The sequence below is a fragment of the Eptatretus burgeri genome, chromosome 8, assembly GCF_056783735.1.
Source record: "Eptatretus burgeri isolate ZD-2024b chromosome 8, Ebu_testis_v1, whole genome shotgun sequence".
Lineage (NCBI taxonomy): Eukaryota > Metazoa > Chordata > Myxini > Myxiniformes > Myxinidae > Eptatretus > Eptatretus burgeri.
Genome location: NC_140968.1, coordinates 51,448,263 through 51,467,328, shown reverse-complemented (window position 1 = coordinate 51,467,328; position 19,066 = coordinate 51,448,263). Strand labels below are relative to the sequence as shown.

General features: G+C 41.9%; 1 protein-coding gene across 6 annotated transcripts in view; it reads right to left on the bottom strand.

Annotated features, from left to right (window-relative positions):
- The window catches only part of LOC147021727 (uncharacterized), a 236,041-nt gene that overhangs the window by 69,225 nt on the left and 147,750 nt on the right, over positions 1-19,066 (bottom strand). For all 6 annotated transcript variants that reach the window (XM_085892001.1, XM_085892003.1, XM_085892000.1 and 3 more), the window contains one exon: positions 260-354. In XM_085892001.1, the coding sequence (XP_085748127.1) occupies positions 260-354 (95 nt within the window). The remainder of the gene's footprint in view (positions 1-259; positions 355-19,066) is intronic.

Here is a 19,066-nt window from a genome sequence, read left to right as displayed (position 1 = left end):
AAGTTTGACTTGGATTCCTTCAGCTGTTCTTAACTTATCACCAACGAAAACATATCACGGACGGACGGACAACCCGAAAGCATAATTCCTCTGGTGACTTCATCACGGAGAAATAGAAATGAAGTACTGTACACCCCTAATGTGAAGGCCAGCCATCATACTTCTATTATTATGGCATAAAGGCTCAACAGGAATAAAATTAATGCAAAAGCTTTTGATAAATAAAATATATAGTTATGTTAATCAAGGTAATGCTTACTGGAGCAGCTGAAGGCATCTCCTTTGACGATGGTGGATGTTGTGTATTTGGAGATCGCAGTGAACCAGCAGGCAAAGACCTTGGAGGGACAGGTCCTTGGGCAAGATAAGGGAAATGGATAGGTCACGATACATGCATGAGACACTTAGGTATGACAATTGCTGAAACAAATTATGAAGAAGAAAAAATTGGGAAGATACTATCTCCACAATTTCTGGAAGGTTTCCAACTACAGTTCTCATCTCTAAACAAAATAAATACTATGCTATTTGTCAGAATGGAAGATATTTTGAGAGGGAACAATTTGTTAATGGTGAGACTTAATCTATAGCAAAAAATTTTTTTTTTAAATGTAAGCAGGGCAGCAGGGTATGCCATAAAGAAAAATAACACAAAATTTATGCCAAATATCTTAAAGCTTTTCATAGGTCCAAGAACAATGATGTGAAAATAGCAAACTTGAAAAATTGTTTTTATGTGGGTAGGCCAGTATTACAGAATGGGTCATCACATAATATGGTTTTCCATGAGCCTGGCATCGATATTTTAGAGTTGACTACCAGAAAGGGAGACTCAAACCACTCTATTTTCCAGTTAGGTTGATATCTGTAGTAAACCAAAAAATGTGATGGACATCTCTAAAGAGTAGCGAAACACCTTTTTGGCAGCCATCTTGGAAAATGGCTGCCTCATTTGGTCATATTTCTGAAAATTGACAATAACTGTGTAATAGCTGATCTGAATAATGTACAATCATGAACACATCTTGTTTGGTATAAAATTTGGCACATGCCAGTATAACTTTTGTAAATATTGGTCCATTGGATTCCCACAAAATTTTATCCACTTTTTTTATTTGTACATTGTCGAGGCTCATGTGAGAGCTAACACACAACGCCCATCTAGGGGGGGGGGCATGAGGGGAGAGGGGAGAGGGAAGGACAAAACAGTGGGGAACAGTGATGCAAGCAAGTACTAGGAAGTTTCCTGCAGTGTTTTTGGCATGCAACAGGATGAATGTATCTGCCTCTTCTTGGCTGGATTGGAGGTCATCCATTTCTTGCCACCATCTGCAGTTAACTTGATGCACCTGTTACCAGATGTGACAAACTTGCTTTTGTTTCCAAGTTTTGCCCTGATCTTCTCCTCCTTCCAGCTCTCTGCAAGAAAAGCAGTCAATTTGTTGTTGCTATCTGTACATGAGAGAAGCCACCTCCAATTCTTGATCTTGTGACCTGGCATTACATTGCTGAACTCTGACTTTTTTGGAACCAGGTTGAATGCATTCAGAAGATTTAATTGACTAATCATTGCATACATTAAATACCACATCAATTCTGTTACTTCCTTGGCCAGTGTGGAACATTTGTGAGAACACGTGATCAGAGAGTTCAATGAATGATCAATTCTCACCAAGCAGTTTATGCATGAGTCCTATGGCATCAATGAGTGCAGCATGAAAATGAGGGACATCCATTCATCCATCGGGACCATACTCTGTGCAGAGCATTGGTGCTGCCGAAGCAGTCTCCTGGGCTATTGGGCACAATCCTGGACAAATCGCCACTCATACGCAGGATAGCAGCAAGATGGTACTCATTTTGCCGACCTCAGAGGGATGACAGGCTGAGTCAACCCCACCTGGTATTAATTCAACAGCCAAGTGGGATTTGAACTCAGGACCCTATGATCCCAAGCCTAGCACCCTAACCATTAAGCCAACACCAAGCATATGAGGGGTATCCTCTGTTTGTAAGACTTTTCTGTCAAGGTGTTTTGACAAAATAGCCTTTTTTTTCTTCATAGTACCATTACCGTTTGCAAATGCCCAGGGTAATGGTCTGAGAGAATGAGACGGGACATCATGAATTTCTAATTTTCTGCTTTGAGCAATTAGAAACATGTTCCCAAACCACCATTGGTCAGCTTTCATGACGATGTATTTTGATGTTCCTTGGACCGATTTACTCTTCATTGTATTGAAGTTTTCCCCTTTAACTTCTTGATTGGATCATGGAAATATTCGCCCTTCTGCAACCGTTGCATTTGGAAGTTTGTGTCGGCGTCTTATCCCTTTTCAAGTGCTATCAACAGGTCAGTGGATACCTCCAGGGATGCTACTGCCAAAAATGGAAATGCTCACGAGATCAGATGATTCTTTTCCGAAAGGATTGGTCTAATTGTTATCCAAGAGAGCGAGCATTGATTGAACATTGGACTCATCCTTTTTTATGCGAGGTCTTTATGCCTGATGACCCGAGAACCCAAGTGTTTGTTCCAACCAAAGTTGGGAAAAAAGAGGAATGAAAGAATGAAGGTGAGCAGTGATTCTTGATTTTGGTAGGTTTACCAGAAGGGGGTTGTTGGTGGACCTTCAGCACCCTGCGGAAATATAAGGGGTGGGGGGGGGGGGTCAGACAGCAGTATTGCAGACAGAGCAGGGGGGAGACGCCAGAGAGGAGACTGTAGAAGACAGAAAGACCACCGAACTGCCTGCGGTGCGAGTGTGAGAGACCGAAAGACTCAGCCTCATCGCAGGAGACACCAATGATCCTAAATGCCTTGGTTTCCACGGCGTGAAGCTGAGAAAGGTGAGAGGTGGGAGCAGCAGCACAGAGGGGAGAGCAGGACTCCATCAGGATCCAGATAAAATCTTTGTATGCGGTCAGGAGCTCAAGTGTGCCAAGGAAGGACTTTGCACAACGGAGGATGCCCAGTCAGTGACTGGCTTTGGAGACTAGCTTGGAAATTTGGCTTTCCCAAGAAAGATCATGGCAGATAGTGAGACACAGAAGCTTGAATGAAAGGACTACCTCAAGAGGATTGCAGAGAAAGTAGATGGGGGTGGGGGGTCCAGGCGGTGCTTTCGAAAAGACATCGTGAGAGTGTGACATTTGTCAGGATTGAAAGACATGTTCCATGTGTTGGACCAGCTTCTGATTTTATTTAGATCTGCAGAGCGTGAAGAAGCTGCTGCTTGCCGATCTGAGGGATGACAGATGGTACGGCAGAGGGTGGAGTCATCAGCAATGAAATAAAGAGGATTTTCCCGAGAATCGGAGAGATCATTGATGAAAACCATAAAAAGAACAGGGCCCAGAACGCTGCCTTGAGGAACTAACAGCCTGGACAGGAAGAGGGGATAAGAGAACTCCATTAAGGGCCGCACGGTGGCTGTGACAGGAGAGGAAGTCTGTGAGCCATGAGTGGAGATGGCCTTGGATACCATAAGAAGAGAGTTTGGTGAGCAGGGCATCATGCTAGACCATATCGAAAGCACGTGATATGTCAAGGGAGATCGGTCTGATTTCATGACTGGCATTGAGGATCTTCATCCATTGTTGGGAGAGCAGAAGCAGCATATCCAGGGTAGAGTGACCTGGTCTGAATCCAAATTAATGATCTGAAATCAAGCTATTGGAGAGGAGGAAGCACTTAATGTCTGAGGCATAGACTCCTATAGAGAAGGACTGGAACCTCCCATGCTCGGGATTTGTAACTTGAGTCTGAAGGATTAACTTGAGTCCGGGGCTAAAATGACTTCTAGAAGGGCTGGAGACACGATATCGGGATCCATCCAGGGGTTTTTGAGGATGGCGAGTTCAATAGCGTCATTTTCAACACCACCTGAGGTCATCTTCAAGGTCAAAAGGTCATATTTCAAGGTCAAATTACTGAATTTTGGTATTTTTTTGTCCGTTTTTGTGTCGAACTCATAAACGGTAAGAGATGGCTGATTGTAATAAGATGCAAGTGTGTCGAGCTGTCAAACTTTGATATTTATTGTCATATATCGTATTACATAAACATTATATGCATGTCACAACACTATGCCTATTACAACTATGTCTATGTCTATCACTAGTTGGAGAGCTTTTCTTGCCTGCTGAGGCATCCCAAAGCTTTTTCTTTGTCACTTACATTGAGGAGATGAGCTTTCAATAGAATGTTAGCAAAAGTAGTACATACAGCATTACTCCTAGCTAAAGGTGCATCTACAGAGGATAACAGCTCAGAAAAATGAAATCGGCAACGCATTTTAGTCTTGTCAAACAAATTATAGGGATTATGTACAAAAAAAGACGGTTGACATAGTCAGCACACTCAATCCACCTCCATTCAAATTATCTAGAAACTCAGATGACACCTCGTTACCATCTTCATCATCAATTATCTCCTCCATACGAGTGCTATCGCCATATTTATGAACAAGGTGTCCGGCCAAATAAACTACTTTATGCTTAAGGGCATCGTCAGACCCCAAGAGATCCTGAGTGTCTTGAGGAGTAATCTCGTCAATGAGTTCACTTTGCTCATCTGGATTTATGGAAGTTGTACAGTTCTTGTCGAAATCAATCACACGAGAACTAGATTCGGGCATAATGTCATGCTTAATGAGAGTTTGCAAATTTACAATTTTATCTGCAGCCATGTCAACTACGTCAATGTAGAAGTTTCCACCGCTTCTTTGCCTGGCTTGGCTGAAAAACTTTTCCAAGGCTTCATCTGCAAATATAGCAGGAAGAACGTAGTCAGTCTTTCTCTGCCAGAAGCAATTTGGCAGCATTCACATTATTACGTGTGGATACAGTGAAGGCTTCAGCAGTTTGCTGAGTTAGCTGCAGCTTACGACCACCACCCCCTTGTCATGCGCAGGTAGATATAATTTGGCAGGCCTGCTCCAGCCGAGTGAAACTTGTACAGTCTGCTGTCCAAGGCTGTCTGGATTCGTCGCGCAGATGGATAGCTGAGAAAAGGTCTTTCACGTTCATCATCTTGAAGCACTCACTCATTATCTGGGTGAGGATGATTGTGCCTTCGCTGATGCCCAGTGAATCCTTGAAGGTCTTTAGAGCAGTGACAGTCTTGTCATTGAACACTTGGCATACCAATGGTACGCTCTGGCGTTGAAGGGGCTTGGGGAAAACAGCGGTGTGCGTCAGCTTTGTTAAGCGAACAAGAGTAGCCCGGTCGATCTCATAAACCTTCTGAATATCACTCCAGTAAGCTTTGTACTCATTACCATCTAAAACAAATGAGTGTCTTGCCATCAACAGTAATCCAGTTGTTGCGAACATTTTTGAAGATGTGCACGTAGTCGTACACTAAAAACATAGATTGCTCTTGAATTGACAGCACTTGGCAACTTCCTGGTCCTCTAAGTTTTGAATAAACACTGCGGTTGGTATTGTAATTGTCACATATCAAAGAAATCACAGTACCGCCAGCACCAACTTCAGCTGATGCAGCTTCGATAAGGAGTTTTTTCAGCTGATCGGCAGTTAGTTTTTTGCAGGGCAAAATGTGTAGAATATAGCGTGGACCACCAAAATGGCAGGCAACTTCAACAACCATTGCATGTGAAGCAAGCATTTCGAAAATCATAGTATCAGTATCAAATCGGTGATGATCAAGAGGTTTGAACATAAGATGCAGCTGCGACAGAAGGAAGGTGAAATGAGGAAGCTCATGTGCCTCAGTCATCCAACAGAGCTAGCTTATTACAAACTGAAGAATTTCCTTGCTTGTGCATTCATAGATGTTTACCTGGTCAGTTATGGCTCTAATCTGGGACCATTTTGAGAGCAGGCTGTTCTTCTGCAAAGGAAAAAGTCGTTTGGGCACCTCAATGCCATCTTTCTCAACTCTATTCAAGAATAGAAATCCAAAAGGTGAGTGAACTTGTTGGAAATGAAAGAACTGCTTGACAGTTTGTCTAGCAGCATCAGTTCTTGATAGGTAAAAGTTTTCCTGGTCTTTTGTGATGTTAAAGCCAGGAAAATAGGAGCTGATTTTAGCACAGAAGTGATCAAAATCTTGGATATTGTCGGCAGCCTCATCAGCTGCCTGCATCTTCTCAGCTCTTGATTCTGACGTAGAAGATGATGTTGGATGTGGGGCTGAGGTCACCTGCTTCAAAGCTGATTTCGGTACTCCAGGAAATATTGATGGGGGTTCTTTGGGTCGTTTGCCACCCCTAACTGACACCCAATCACAATTGAAATGTGTCTCACAAAAAAAAAAAAAAATATATATATATATATATATATATATATATATATATATATATATATATATATATCTCCTTTAAGCACCTCAAGCTTTCTTTCTCATTTGGCATTGCCAATATCCATCTCTCCCTCTCCTCAGGATCTCTTGCTATCTGACGATGCCCTTAAGCATAAAGTAGTTTATTTGGCCGGACACCTTGTTCATAAATATGGCGATAGCACTAGTATGGAGGAGATCATTGATGATGAAGATGGTAATGAGGTGTCATCTGAGTTTCTAAATAATTTGAATAGAGGTGGATTGAGTGTGCTGACTATGTTAACCGTCTTTTTGTGCATAATGCCTATAATTTGTATGACAAGACTAAAATGCGTTGCCGATTTCATTTTGCTGAGCTGTTATCCTCTGTAGATGCAGCTTTAGCTAGTAGTAATGCTGCATATACTACTTTAGCTAACATTCTATTGAAAGCTCATGTCCTCAATGTAAGTGACAAAGAAAAAGCTTTGGGTGCCTCAGCAGGCAAGAAAAGCTCTCCAACTAGTGATAGACATAGACATAGTTGTAATAGGCATAGTGTTGTGACATGCATATAATGTTTATGTAATACGATATATGACAATAAATATCAAAGTTTGACAGCTCTACACACTTGCATCTTATTACAATCAGCCATCTCTCACCGTTTATGAGTTGGACACAAAAACGGGCCAAAAATACCAAAATTCAGTAATTTGACCTTGAAATATGACCTTTTGACCTTGAAGATGACCTCAGGTGGTGTTGAAAATGACACTTGAACTCGCCATCCTCAAAAACCCCTCTATGGATCCCGAGATCGTGTCTCTAGCCCTTCTAGAAGTCATTTTAGCCCTGGACTCAAGTTAATCCTTCAGACTCAGGTTACAAACCCCGAGATCGTGAGGTTCCAGTCCTTCTCTATAGGAGTCTATGGTCTGAAGCGATGATGGATTCCATAACCTTGCTGATGATTTGGAGAAGGCTGATTGGTCTGTAGTTGCAGGGATCTGTTTTTGCAACTTTTTTTGCAGAGTGCTAATGTTTGCTGATTTCCAAGCAGATGGCAGATGACCTTGAGCAAATGAGAGGGTGAACAGAACAGCGAAAGGGTGAGCAAGAGCAGCAGAGTAGGTTTTATGGACACGTGGGCTGATACCGTCTCGACCGGTTGCAAAATCTGAGTCGAGGTTTGCAGCATGCTCTCCAGCTGGTCAGGAGGTGGAGAGTTCCCTGAATGCTCCTCTCCTGCCATAGTTTCCTCAGTGCTCCTGCCCAATGTTCAGCTCTGAAATAGTAGCGGGACATTGCGCCTGGTTTGAGACTGAAGCCACGGGTCCCTCCTGCAGTATGTGCGTCATTATTTACAGTCTCTTCAGTGGTCTGGTCCACAGCAATTCTAGCGAATGAATTTCCATTCCTCAGCTGAACAGAGACTCCACCATTGAGAAAGTGGTCATGTAATCCTGGTCAGGTCTCATGCAGCTGTGACATCTGGGCATAATAGACAGGAAGATACCTTACATAGTTGGATTTGTCCATGGCAAAAACACCACGGAATCATGCCTCAGTGACAAATGTTCTGTTGAAGCTCAGACCCTACCCAAATAGTATCATTCAACTTCGGCATATATTCAGCATGTTTTGTTTCCAGCCATTCTTCAAAGCCTGAAATGCTAACCTCAGCAGCACTTCATATGTCAACTTGTGAAAATGGACAGCCCAGTTGTACAGTTTCCCCTCAAGAACCTTGTTGATTGATCCTTCTGCAATGACTCCTGCTTCCACAGCCAGATCTTGAAGTCCAGCATCCCCAAACATCTTCCCAATTGTGGACATCAAGTTTCAGATCATAGAGAAGTTCCCCATCGTCAGCACGATTTCCCCCCCCCCCCCATACCTTTCCGAATGGTTCCATGCAATTTATGTTGCCTTTGCATCTCAGTGCTGCACTTGCATGCATTACAGTCAGGTCGGGTAGTACGATTATGGGTGGACTGCTCCTTTTCCCAATAGCGTATATTGGCAGTTGCGCATCCGGTGCCCTTATTGTGTGTTTCTATTCCTTTGTGGAGACAGTTGTGACTGGTTTCCATGGTGCACACGATGAGGATGTTGGTTGAACAATGATACCATTGAGACGATGTGAGGTTCCTACTCCACTTAGGACTTCCTCTTGTCTGTCAATCGTCAAAGGCACACACTGTTGAGAAGGATGGATGTACGCACATGGGATGAGTTACTGTGTCAAACAACACTTTCCAGCTTTTCAATCCATAGTGCTGTGTCTATTTCTTCTAAATGAGAGTAGGAACAGGCATGAGGACATGCTCCTACAGCACACACATCAATCTAACTACCAGGTGGCCATATTGCGATTGAGTTTAGTCAATTCACCTGATATTCCGAACCCCAGTCAAGGGTATGGATGGACAAAAAGTGAAGATGGCAGCCTTGTTATCCAGTGGCTGACAGGATCCCCCGCTCCCGAAGTTGCTCTGTTTGATGTCGTGTAAATGTGGCCGCTCTTGTCGGCATCATTATGTGTTGAGCACCATCATCATCATGTGTCGAGAATATTGCTCATGCATGATTAACGGCTTGAAATGTACAGCAGTGTGCAAGTTGCACACTTACTCCAACATGGCCAGTGATGATGAGGAGCCAGAGCATGACCAGCAGGACTCAGTGATGACAAATGAAAGGACACCTACATCAGTATGCAAGTAATTATCTAAAACATGAATAATAGCATTAAAGCTCATACTTGCCTTATATCTGCATGTCAAATATTTCTTATATCTGCATGTTAAATACGTTAAATATCATAAATATTTCAGTCAGCATGATGCTTGGTGTAGAAACTTTTGTGGAAGAAAAATTGAAATTCTGACCTATTTTCTCAATTATTTCACAATCCAAAGGACCAATATTTACAGAAGTTATACTGGCATGTGCCAAATGTTATACTGAACATATCTTGTAAAGGGTTGTACATGATTCAGATCAGCCATTGCAAAGTTATGGTCAATTTTCAGAAATATGATCAAATGAGGCCGCCATTTTCCAAGATGGCCTCAAAAAGGTGTTTCGCTACTCTTTTGAGATGTCCATCACAATTTCTTATTGAATACAGACATCAACCTAACTGGAAAATATAGTGGCTTTTAGTCTCCCTTGCTGGTAGTCAACTATTGTCTGGTTCATGGACTATGGCAATTAATAAAAGGAAAGTGTGCAATTCAAACAGAATGAGATAGAAGATTATGAAGAAGGAATACAACAATAAAAAAGGAATTTTGGTAGTAAATCTACCAAAATCACGAATCACTGCTCACCTTCACTCTTTCATTCCTATTTTTCCCTGCCTTTGAAATGAACTCCCACACTCTCTTCAATCCCATTCTTCCCTCCAGGCCTTCAAAACAGCTGTTCACCACTCCCTCTTATCTCCCCCCATCCAAAACCTCAATTTTTTCTACCTGTTTATCCACCCCAAACCAACCTCCTTCAAATTCCCTGCTTTCCTTCCTGAAAGTCCCTGTCATGCCCATCTTGAATACCCCATGTTCGCCCCATCCCTCTCCCTTCCACAAATCTCCTAATGTCTCTGTTCCCCACTGTTTTGTCCTTCCATCTCCCACCCCTCTTGTCTCAAGCCCCCCTTGCTGTGCGTTGTGTGTTCGCTCTCATACGAGCCTCGACAATGTATACAAAAAAACAACAACAAACGTTTGTGAACCATTGCCCCCATTTTCAGCTCACTTTGAAGGTAGTTCCTGGGAGCTTATGGGATGGCACGTCATCCCTCTGTCAGTCCGTCCATCCGTCAGCACTTGCAACTTCTCCGAAACTGCTGAGGAAATTGTGACCATACTTGGCTAATATGATATTTGGTATGTGCAACTCAAGTTTGTTCATGGTATTAAAATTTTTTTTCATAAATCTGGGTCTAAGGGAGTCTACCAGGGGGTCAAAGTGGATCCAGGTTTGACCCCATAAGTTCGGTATTAGTTTTCTTCTCTGAAACTACACACACGATTTTGATGAAACTTGACCACAACCTTCATCACCCATGATGCAGCAAAGTTTGTTCACAGCATTAAAAATAATAATAATAAAAAACAGGCGTTTTCCCCACAGAGCATAACCAGCAGGACATCATATAGAGCATGACCAACAGGATGTCAGAACAATATAATGTCATATTGGCTATATGGCATTTCGCACTCCTCGGATTATCCATACTTTGATGAAATCAGCGTAAAAACAAACTTGAAGGGGGCGCCACGGGCAAGGTGTTCGAGATAGAGCAAAATGGTTTCAAGACTTTAGGTGGGGAATGACCTCAAGATTATGCATAAAAAATATTGTCATCCGAGCTCTCAAAGTTTGGGCGGTCGTATGATTTTTATGTGAAAACATTGACCTTGGGACGAAATAGGCATTTACTCTCTTCTCAGGTACATATTTTGTAGGTCATCCACGCCTACCAGTTGTTCCCTGGTTATCTTATTCAGCCGCTAACACGTGAGTGCCCAGGGTTATATTGCCCCAATTTGTATTTTTTATATGAGGGTTGGTCAAATGATGGCATTCCTCCATACTGATATATCCATCTTGACAATTTCATGTACGCCTAAACTTTCTATATAGGCCCGGTCACACCTTGACGTTTTAGCCAGCGATGGCAACGTATTAAAATGTATCTAAAACGCTGGCTTACGTTGAACTTTTGATGGTTTTTTTTAAAGATTCGGACGTATTCATAGCGACTTGGTCTTATGTATAACGCATTGGTAACGGACACAGAACGTTTCGTTGTGTTATAGATAACTTATACCAACGAATGCTGAACCTGTTGTCGGCCTACAAAACCGATGCCCAACAATAGTCTAACTTAGGCATAGCGCGTTGCACGCATCGCCGACGATGTCGTGACGTAGCCTATTAAAAGGCTGACGCACAACGATTCGACTCATAACTGCCGTAGAAATGGAAGTGTCAACATCGCGGTCCCACCTTGGCGATCTTGCCAGCGTATGCCGACCTAAGAAAAATGTGTCTAAAACGTTGGGGCACGTCAAATACGGTATGAGTAAGTTTGGTATACGTGAGTAGAACGCTAAAGTACACTATCATACGTCGTAGTAAGTAGAGTACGTCAAGAAATTTTAAACATGCTCAAAATTTTACGACGTACTCGGCGTATGACACACGTTCCGCATGCGATGGGGATAAGTTTTACACACGATATGTGGACGCTTACACACGTCCACAAAGGCTACTTATAAGCTACTCATAAGTCGAAACACGTCGCGGTAATGTCTTTTTTACGCGAAACTTATTTCTAACTTATGTTTGACGTGCTTTGAACCAATTCTTTACGTAGTCCCAACACACATCGACGTATGTAGACGTATTCCAATGACGTCTTCCGGTCGACAAAAAAAAAAAAATGAATGTGTTTCTAGCTTACAACTGCCATATAAAGACGTGTTCCCAGCGGTTTTGGGAATTGGTATATAAAAATGCTGCTCATAAAAGGGGAACCCAACAGTGTTTTCGAGTTCCTTTTTGAGTCGATGTCCATGTCAGCAGTAACAGTATCAGTATTAGTATTAGTATTAGTATTAGTATTAGTATTAGTATTAGTAGTAGTAGTAGTTTGTTCATGTTGGCAGTAGTAGGTGAGTGTGAGGGGGAGGGTGTGGGTTATGATGGATCCTCCTTGCGTCCGCGTGTCCACGGGTTGGTTCATAGGCTGCCACTCAACGATTTAAATGGCTGCATCTCCACTATTGAAAGTAGACGCTTGTGCTCAACAATTGGATTTTTTTTACACTCAACGACTTTTAAACGGTACCACTCAGCTAGTTTCATTGTTTACAATGAACGATTTAAATTTCTGTCACTCGCCTTTGTTTTTTGACGCTCGCGCTCGGAAATTTTAATCGTTTCTATTGAACGTGTTAAATCGCTCAAACCCCACTATTGAAAGTAGATGCTTGCGCTCAACAATTGGATTTTTTTTTACACTCAACGACTTTTAAACGGCACCACTCAACTACTTTCATTGTTTACAATGAACGATTTAAATTGCTGTAACTCGCCTTTGTTTTTTGACGCTGGGGTTTTGAAATTTGAAGCGTTTCTTCTGAACGTGTTAAAACGCTCAAACTCGACTATTTTAAATAGACGCTGCCGATGGACAATTGGAATCATAGCCAAGCTAGACATCGAAGTTTGAACATCCTCGTCATGCCGAAGAAAAGTTTGAAGAATGCTGCAAATAAGTGTCCTGGCCGTGGCCGTGGACGCTGACGCAAGGACGATCCATTATACCGACGTCTTTCAGCCTATGAGTAACTTAAAAGTAACGTCTGTCGATGTGTGGCAACGATCGCATAACGTGCCAACAACACGTTAATTATAGGTTAGAAATAAGTTTCGGGTACGCTAAACATTACCTCGGCGTGTCTCAACTTATGATTAACTTACAAGTAGCATGTGTTGACGTCTGTCAACGATCGCAGACCGTGCATACAACTTGTGGCCAGCGTAGCGGAACGTGTGAGTCATACGCCGGCATACGTCGTGAAATTTCAAGCATGAAAAAATTTGAGGACAACCGAAAAGTACAACGTTTAAAGCCAACGTACAACGACGTATGGCAGTGTTTTTCAGCGTGCTCTCAATGTTATCAAAACTTACCCATAACGTATTCAACGTGTGCCAGCGTTTTAGAAAAAAAATTCAAAAATCGGCATACGTTGGCTAAAACGTCAAGGTGTGACCGGGCCTTATGTGACCTGCTATCGCAAAACCCAACACTTCTCAGCAAATCCCATTATGCTGTAGCAGCCTCCGAACACGAAATTTCTACCTCATGGACCAACTTGAGAATTTAGCACGATCGGATAGTGCATTTATTCCAGATTATTTTGACAAAAAAAAATCAACTCCAAAGCTGCTCAGAAAGTATTTTTAATTAATTTTTCAAATCATGAATGCATTTTCCAATCGATCGATATTAGTTGAAACAATGGGATAGAAATGAAGAAAATTGCAGAAATATCGCTTGTAGTTTTGGCTCACAATTTTCCGCTGTCGAGTTCATCCCCCAACATGTTTGGTACGGAAACAAAGAGGAAAGCGTGGGTAACCCAAACATGGCTGTTTGGGGGATGTCCTACATTAAGCAACCAATGAAAGTTACCCTCAAAGATGGCATCATTTCTGAAATCTGTCAGTTATGTCGTAAACAAAAGGCTGTTGCTACCCACGTGATCCAAATCACGGCATTTCATTTGCCAATCGGTGCATATGATGCCATACTCATGTTGTTTTGGTTGCTTCTACGATCGCATTCTGCTCAAATCTGGTCGCGTTTTTCATCATTTTTCGCAACTTTTTATGATATATCGAACATTTTTCTGCGCCTTTTGGATAGAAAAGCCTAGTAGTTGTCATGATGTCGGGAAAAAAGGTTTTGAATGACAAAACCGTCGCTGCTATGCTGAATGAAGCATCGGCATGTGGTATGAGTAAGCATCGACGTCGTCGTAAGCCACCTCCATCATTTCCTGGAAAATTACAGGATTGGAGAGCAGCATGTGCACCTCAATGCTGATAACTGTCCAGGGCAAAACAAAGACAACACGATGTTGCAGTATCTCTGCTGGTGAGTTTCCACGAAACTGCACAAATCAGTTGCCCTCTCCTTTCTTCCTGTGGGGCACACAAAGTTTGCCCCTGACTGGTGCTTTGGTCTTCTGAGGCAAACATACAGAAAGACCCCAGTCTCGTGCCTACAGGACATCGTTGATGTGGTCAACAGATCTACTGTGAAAGGCATCAATGTTCCACAGCTGGTTGGCAATGAGAAGAGGAAAGTGCTCGTGCCGGTGTATGACTGGGCCAACCATCTGGGCAAGCACTTCAGACGATTTCCTCGTGTGAAATCTTACTACCACTTCAGAGTTTCTGAAGAAAATTGTGGTAGGAATTTGTACAAGGAAAAGTCGGATGGTGCTGAACAGATGTTTGACCTAGCTCGCTCATCACCTCCCGCAACACTTCCCCCTATCATCCAGCCTTGCTGGACTTGATGCCAGTCGTAGGCAGTACCTGTATGAGCAGATCTGAGAGTTTTGTTGGCCGGAGATGAGGGACTTGGTATGTTCCGCACCAGAATAATCAGGGCAATGCTGTGAACATAAAGGCACATCTTTTCAGTCGCAAATGTTCTATTCACTGTTCTATTCTCTTGCAGTATTAGATTGTTGCAGATTTATATTTCACGACAGTGTTTTGATATCGTACATGGAGTACATATTTTAGTGTTGGTGCAATGTACTGTGAGATACCTGATTGATTGATTTTGTATTTCTGATTGATATTGACTGATTGATTTTGTATTTCAAACATGCATGTCCTGTAACTGGAACCATTGAAATTCTTTTGTTTTTTGAATTACCATAACTTTATTAAAAATTACTCAAACTTCATCATGTTAACAGAAACTAGTCTGATATGTGTCCATTATGCCTGTGAAATTTCAAGTCTGGAGCTAATCTGGTTATTGCCGTTGCTATGGAGTGAATGTGTGCATGATTTGTGTATGAAATTTGAATTACAAGTGAAAGTTTAAGTGGCATTATCTCGATATTGACTTTCAGTGGATGAAATAAGTAAAATAGCCATAACCGTCAAATTTCAACCAATTTCTTTGAATAAGGTTTCATTTAAAAGGAAATTCTTCACTTCATCCAGTGATAACAAAAGCTCAATTTTGATTTTTGCCACCAAGTGTTGGGTTTTGCCATAGCAGGTCACATATCTTTCATGAAATTTTAAATCTATGACTTTATAAATACCAAGTCATCAGCATAAATAACTCACGTGAATCACATTTCATTCTTCGTCAATTCTTCCATCACTATTATAGACAGTAAATGACTCAAAAGTGATCCTTGGTGTAATCAGGCTCTGACTTCAAGCATTTCAGTGTAACGCATGTGGTCTTTACTAAAGTTCTTGATTCTTTTTTATACATTCCCATGACTAACTTTTATCATTTGTTCAGGCATTGGTTGCCTTCTCAGAGCCCATTCAAGAACTGCTCTTAGAAAGTGATCATATGCTTTCTCGAGGTTAAAAAAATAACATTATACACTTTCCTTTCCTTTGCCAAAGACTTCTCTCTACATAGTCTGAAAATAATTAAAAAAAACACCTCTGTTGTCGATCTTCCTGGCATAAAACCAAACTGGTTGTTGTCATATATTTACCATTTTTCTTGATCTTCTTTCAATCACCTTTTCAAAAACTTTCAATGCCTGCTAAGTTAGTTTCACTCAATTATTAGAAGAACATTATAAAGGGTCTCTCTTCATCTTCAACAAGGGCAAAACTGTGCTATTTGTCCAATCTTCAGGGATCACTCCTTCTTCCCAGACCTTTCTAAACAACTTCATCATCCACTTGATTCCTACATCTTGAGCCACCTCTATCATTTTGACTAAGAATCCAGTTAGACCCACTGCCTTTCCTTTCTTGAAAGCTCTAACACAGATTAAACTTCATCACATAGTTCTTATTTTGGGCTTTCAACTTTATTAGATTACAGGTCATTGTCTCATTTGTTTTCTTCATTCAAGAGCTTCTCAAAGTAAGCTTTCCATTCCTTATCAAAATAAGCTAACCATAGCAAAAGACAAGTCTGGAGACGGCAATGGTTCACGAGCAGTATTTGATGATGTAGATTGTTTCAGAAGTCAAGGATGAGACAGTGTGATAATTTTTGACCAAGTTAGAAAAATGATCAACATGATGTGGTACGAGTGACGGGTTATTAGCTGAAAAATGTCGAAAACCCGGTTTCGTTCAACAACTTTCAAAATTTGACCTTTGCATAACCTTTAAAGGTCACAAAACAATGTTGTGGACATTCAATAAGGAAACAGCATACGTGCTCTCGCTTATTGTAGTTCGTCGAAGAAGGTCGAAAACCCGGTTCGATTCCCACAACTTTGAAAATTTGACCTTTGTGAACTTTAAAGGTCAAAGGTCAAAGATTATGACCTTTGGTGCAAAACTTCCTCTGGAACATTCCAGGATCAATATAACATCATATAGGCTATATGGCATTTTGCACTCCTCGGATTATCCATACTTTGATGAAATCAGCGTAAAAACAAACTTGAAGGGGGCGCCACGGGCAAGGTGTTCGAGATAGAGAAAAATGGTTTCAAGACTTTAGGTGGGGAATGATCTCAAGATTATGCATAAAAAATATTGTCATCATAGCTCTCAAAGTTTGGGCGGTCGTATGATTTTAATGTAAAAATTCGCAATTTTCTAAGTTTGTGACCTTGTGATCTTGACCTTGGGACGAAAATGAAAAATCGAGCTCCATGGGGCTATGCAGGTGCCATTGGGCTAACCAAATACCGAAACCCATGCCAGACTCGACAAACCCAATGTTTGTCGTCCCAATAGCCCAACCCTGAGACTGTTCTGAGTTTGGTACGGAAACCCTCTGCAACTGTCTATCCACTAAAACCCAAGCGGGGGAGAAGATGCAAATTGAAATCGGCTACCCCCTAAAAACACGTTTTTTTGGGCATGGCTCCACCCATAATGGGCGCACCACGCCCATTCTCAGGAAAACACAACTAGATCATGATATGAACCTCCCACCAAAATTTTATCAGGATCGGATCAAAACCCACGGAGCTATGCTCGGGACAGACAGACAGACAGACAGGCAGACAGACAGAGACACACACCAATAACGAATATAGTGGTCACTTACCTTTTCGTGAACCAACAGATGGGTTAGTTTGACAACCCTTTCAAAGTGACAGGGTGAGACAGTGAAATTTCAAAGGACTAAAAGACATGTTCTCTTTATCAGACGATCATCTAATGAATTCCAGATCATCAGCGAGCGACACAGTTACATTTTGCCTTGCAGTAGGATAAGATAGTGTATGACACAATATGGAGTCATCTGCAAAAAGGAAGAAAGGGTTTTCCAGAGCATCGGAGAGGTCATTTATAGAGTGTAGATGTGCAACAAGACAGCCCAATACACTGCCTTGGAGAAGTTCAGCCTCTACTGGGAGGTGTGGAGGAGAGAGGAGGGGGAGGTACTGTGGGGAAAAATTATATTAATGTATTCTAAATTGTAACAAATGGGGTTTTAGAAATTTAGAATTTTATGCTACAAGTCGAATTGGCTGTCCCTTTGGCCAAGTCTTTTTTCCTAAATGTTGATAAAAAAAAATTGTCTTGGTCTGGAGCAGTGTGACCTGGGCTGATAACAGCAAACCTTTGCCTCAAAATGAACGTAGTGGTTTCTCGCCTGGAGGACTCGTATGCAGTCTGGGTCGGTAGCCCCCACCACTCTCCCATGAAAGTATAAAACGCTTTGAAATGTAAAATTGTTTTGGTGAAAGCACGTGAGGATGTATAGCAAGCATCTCAGTGGCTTGTACTCCTTGGGACTGACCAAGTACCAAGTTAGAATAAAACTCTCTGATGTAATGTGGAAGTGAATTGAATCGGGTTGGTTTAACTGTTAACTACAAGTAAGAATAAATGAAATAGAACCAAATAATATTGTAAGAAATGGGGATTCTTAAGTTCATTGTACGAGGGTGAGAAGTGTATGGTGGATAATTATAAAATAAATTGTTTCACAAAGAAAGGACTTGTGTGGACATCGGTTATCAGTGTCGGTGGGTTTTATGCAGGATTTTATAACCAAATCGGACAAATGTTAAACTCTGCCTGAAGTTAAATAGGATTCCACAATCAACCAGGAAGAATCCTTCAATGATCACAACGGGGTGGGTGAAAAATCCACATCAGTACCATTGATAGCAACACATTCACTGCGTGAGTGGAGGAGGTCAGAAATCAAGGAATGAAGGAGACCTTGAATGGTGTAGGCGGAGAGCTTGGTAAGCAAAACAGGATACCAGATGGTGTCAAGTGCCCAAGATATGTCCAAGGAGACCAAGATATGTTCAGGATTCGAGAACATCCTGACCTGATGGAGAGTTAGGGCCTCAAACCATTGCTGTGAGAGGAGCAACAGCATGTCGAGAGTTGAGTGACCAGTATGGGATCGAAGTTGATGGTCAGTGATCAAGCTGTTTGAAAACAGGAAAGACTTGACATCAGCAGCAATGATGCTGCTGATGTCAAGACTTTCTTGCAATTGGAAACAAACTCACTGAACTGTAGTTGATAGGATCTGTTTTTGAACCCTTCTTGTAGACAGGAGTGATACTTGCTCATTTCTAGGCTGATGGAAGGCAACCAAAGAAGAATGAAAAACTGAATATGGCAGATAAGGTGGAAGCTAGGACAGCAGAACATGATTTGAGAGCATGAGCACTGATGCAACCGGGGTCAATTGCCGCAGTAGGGTCAAGGCTGGACAGAACTTTGTCCAACTTCTCGAGTGAGAAGGATACAAAGTGTAGTCAAGAATGGGTTCGAGGGGATTCTTCTTCTTTCAAGTGGCTGAGCAGAAGCTGTCGTCACAGTTTTAGTTGCAAGTCCTCTAACCAGTCCAATACTCTGCTGGAAAGTTTAACTCCAAGATGTCACTCTGAAACTTGTATCGGAGACAGAATGTTATGATGTGCTCCATTGTTTGGTTAAGGTTTCCACAGTCATAGCCAAGCAAGGTTTTGAGTTGCCACTTGTCCATTAGGTGGCCACATCGGCTTTGTCCAGTTATTATCCCGTTAAGGGTCA